General features: G+C 41.6%; 1 protein-coding gene across 1 annotated transcript; it reads left to right on the top strand.

Moving 5' to 3' along the window:
- The first annotated feature begins 279 nt into the window (after positions 1 to 279).
- LOC149537168 (uncharacterized) lies at positions 280 to 1,337 on the top strand. The gene is made up of 2 exons (XM_089806416.1): positions 280 to 293; positions 716 to 1,337. The coding sequence occupies exons 1-2, from the start codon at positions 280 to 282 to the stop codon at positions 1,335 to 1,337; spliced, it is 636 nt and encodes a 211-aa protein (XP_089662542.1).
- Positions 1,338 to 2,012: the final 675 nt, after the last annotated feature.

Genomic DNA, 2,012 nt, shown 5'->3' with positions numbered 1-2,012 from the left:
AGAATTCATACATGTTTACCTTATGAGATTGAACGTAAATGAGTAAAATATAATTTGAATAATGATGATTGGATTCAAGAAATGAATGAATAATTTGAGTCCCAAAGATCCACAAAGCCAACTTCCCTCTCAGGGCCATTGTTGATACGATTGGCTCACCCACTTACCCTCTCGCTTCGTTCCTTGCGAAGCAGATCTCCCCTTTAGTGGGTAAGTGTAACTCTTTTATCAAAGACTCCAACCATTTTGTTGACTTCATCAAAGATGCCAAACTAGAAAATGACGACATTTTGGTCAGTTTTGATGTGGTCTCCCTTTTCACCAAGGTCCCCATTTTGGACTCCATCGAAGTTGTCAAACGCAAGGTCAATGAAGAGGTGGCCACATTAGTGGAGTTATGTTTAAGATCCACCTTTTTCACCTTCCAAGATATTATTTATGAACAAGTCGATGGTGTAGCTATGGGCTCCCCGCTTTCTCCTATCATTGCCAATCTTTACATGGAGTACTTCAAAGATTTGGCTTTACACTCCTTCCCCTTCAAGCCTAAGTGGTGGAAATGCTATGTTGACGACACCAACATTTGTTGGCCTCATGGTCTCCAAAAATTAGAAGAATTTCACGCACATCTTAACATGGTGTCACCCTGTATTTCCTTCACCATGGAGCTGGAGAGGAATGGGCGTCTGCCATTTCTCGATGTTTTACTCTGAAGGAAATCGAACAGCTCGCTAAGTCGTCAAGTGTTTCGTAAAGCCACCCACACTGATTTGTATCTCCATTCTTCTTCCCATCACCACCCTCGCCAAAAAGTTGGAGTGCTCAAAACCCTGGCTCTCAGGGCCCTTCGCATTTGTGACAAGGACAACATTGATGATGAGCTTTCCTACCTTCGCAAAGTCTTCAGGCTCAATGGATACGCCAACCAAAATATTTCCAAAGCTTTCAAGCTAGCCAAGTTTTTTCACTCCACCCCAAGAACCCCCCCTTCCCAGCACAACATTACCCCCTTCGTCATCCTTCCTTTCATTGAGGGCATCTCGCATAAAATTTCAAAAATCCTTCTCAAAAAAGGAGTTCGTTGTGCCTTCAAACCCCTTTCAACTATCAGGAATCACGTGCCCCCTCTCAAAGACTCTCGAAATGCTCTCGCTGATTCGGGTGTCTATAAAGTTTCTTGTTCTTGTGGGACTTCGTACATTGGAGAAACGGGTAGATCGTTCTCCACAAGAATTAGGGAGCATAGTGCTGACATCAAGCATGACAGAGTGTACAAATCGGCCCTAGCCGAGCATTCTTCCTCCACCAAACATCACATTTGTTTGGAGAAAACTTAGATCCTTGATAAAGAGGATAGCTATATTAAGAGGAAGATGAAGGAAGCGATTGAAATTTTCAACCACCCTTCCAACCTCAATTGTGATGATGGTTGGGCCCTTAGCCTAGCGTGGCACCCTCTGTTATCTTCCATCAACAGACCCCATCGTTCCCCCCGTTGACTTCCCCTTCTTTCTCTTTTCTCTTCCTTCGCTCGTCTCTGTAGCGCTTGCGTCTTTCTTACCACCCCCCTACCCCCTCGTCCTCCCCTTTCCCTCCGGCCTCCAATCTCCTTCTCTCTCTTCCCTCCCCCTTTCCTTCCTTGGCCTTGTTCTTCCCCACCCCCTCCTTTCCCTCAGGTGGTTATGTTGATTTATAGGCTAGGTTTTGTCTTTATTAGTTTTTAGCCTTCTTGTTCGTTGTGTTCTTTTATTTTATATTTTGTAAATCTTTTTTGTCAGTTCTCATTTTTCTCTTTCTTGCTCTGTTGGTCTTTCTTGTCTTTCTTTCTCCTTTTGTTCCTCCTTTATTTTTTTTAATTTTTTTTTCGGGTTTCTTCCATTTCTATCCTTTTATTTTTTAGTTATTTATTTATCCTTCTTTATTATTCTTCCTCTTTAATCCTTATTTTGATTCCTTTTTTTTTTTTTTTTTTTTTTTACTTTTTAATTTTTTAATTTTTTAATTTTTCTTCT

The sequence above is a fragment of the Cupressus sempervirens genome, chromosome 10 (assembly GCF_028749045.1).
Source record: "Cupressus sempervirens isolate cs-2001-9-10 chromosome 10, ASM2874904v1, whole genome shotgun sequence".
In the NCBI taxonomy this organism is placed as follows: Eukaryota; Viridiplantae; Streptophyta; class Pinopsida; order Cupressales; family Cupressaceae; genus Cupressus; species Cupressus sempervirens.
Note: the sequence above shows the minus strand (reverse complement) of the source record. Positions and strands in the feature narration are given on the sequence as shown.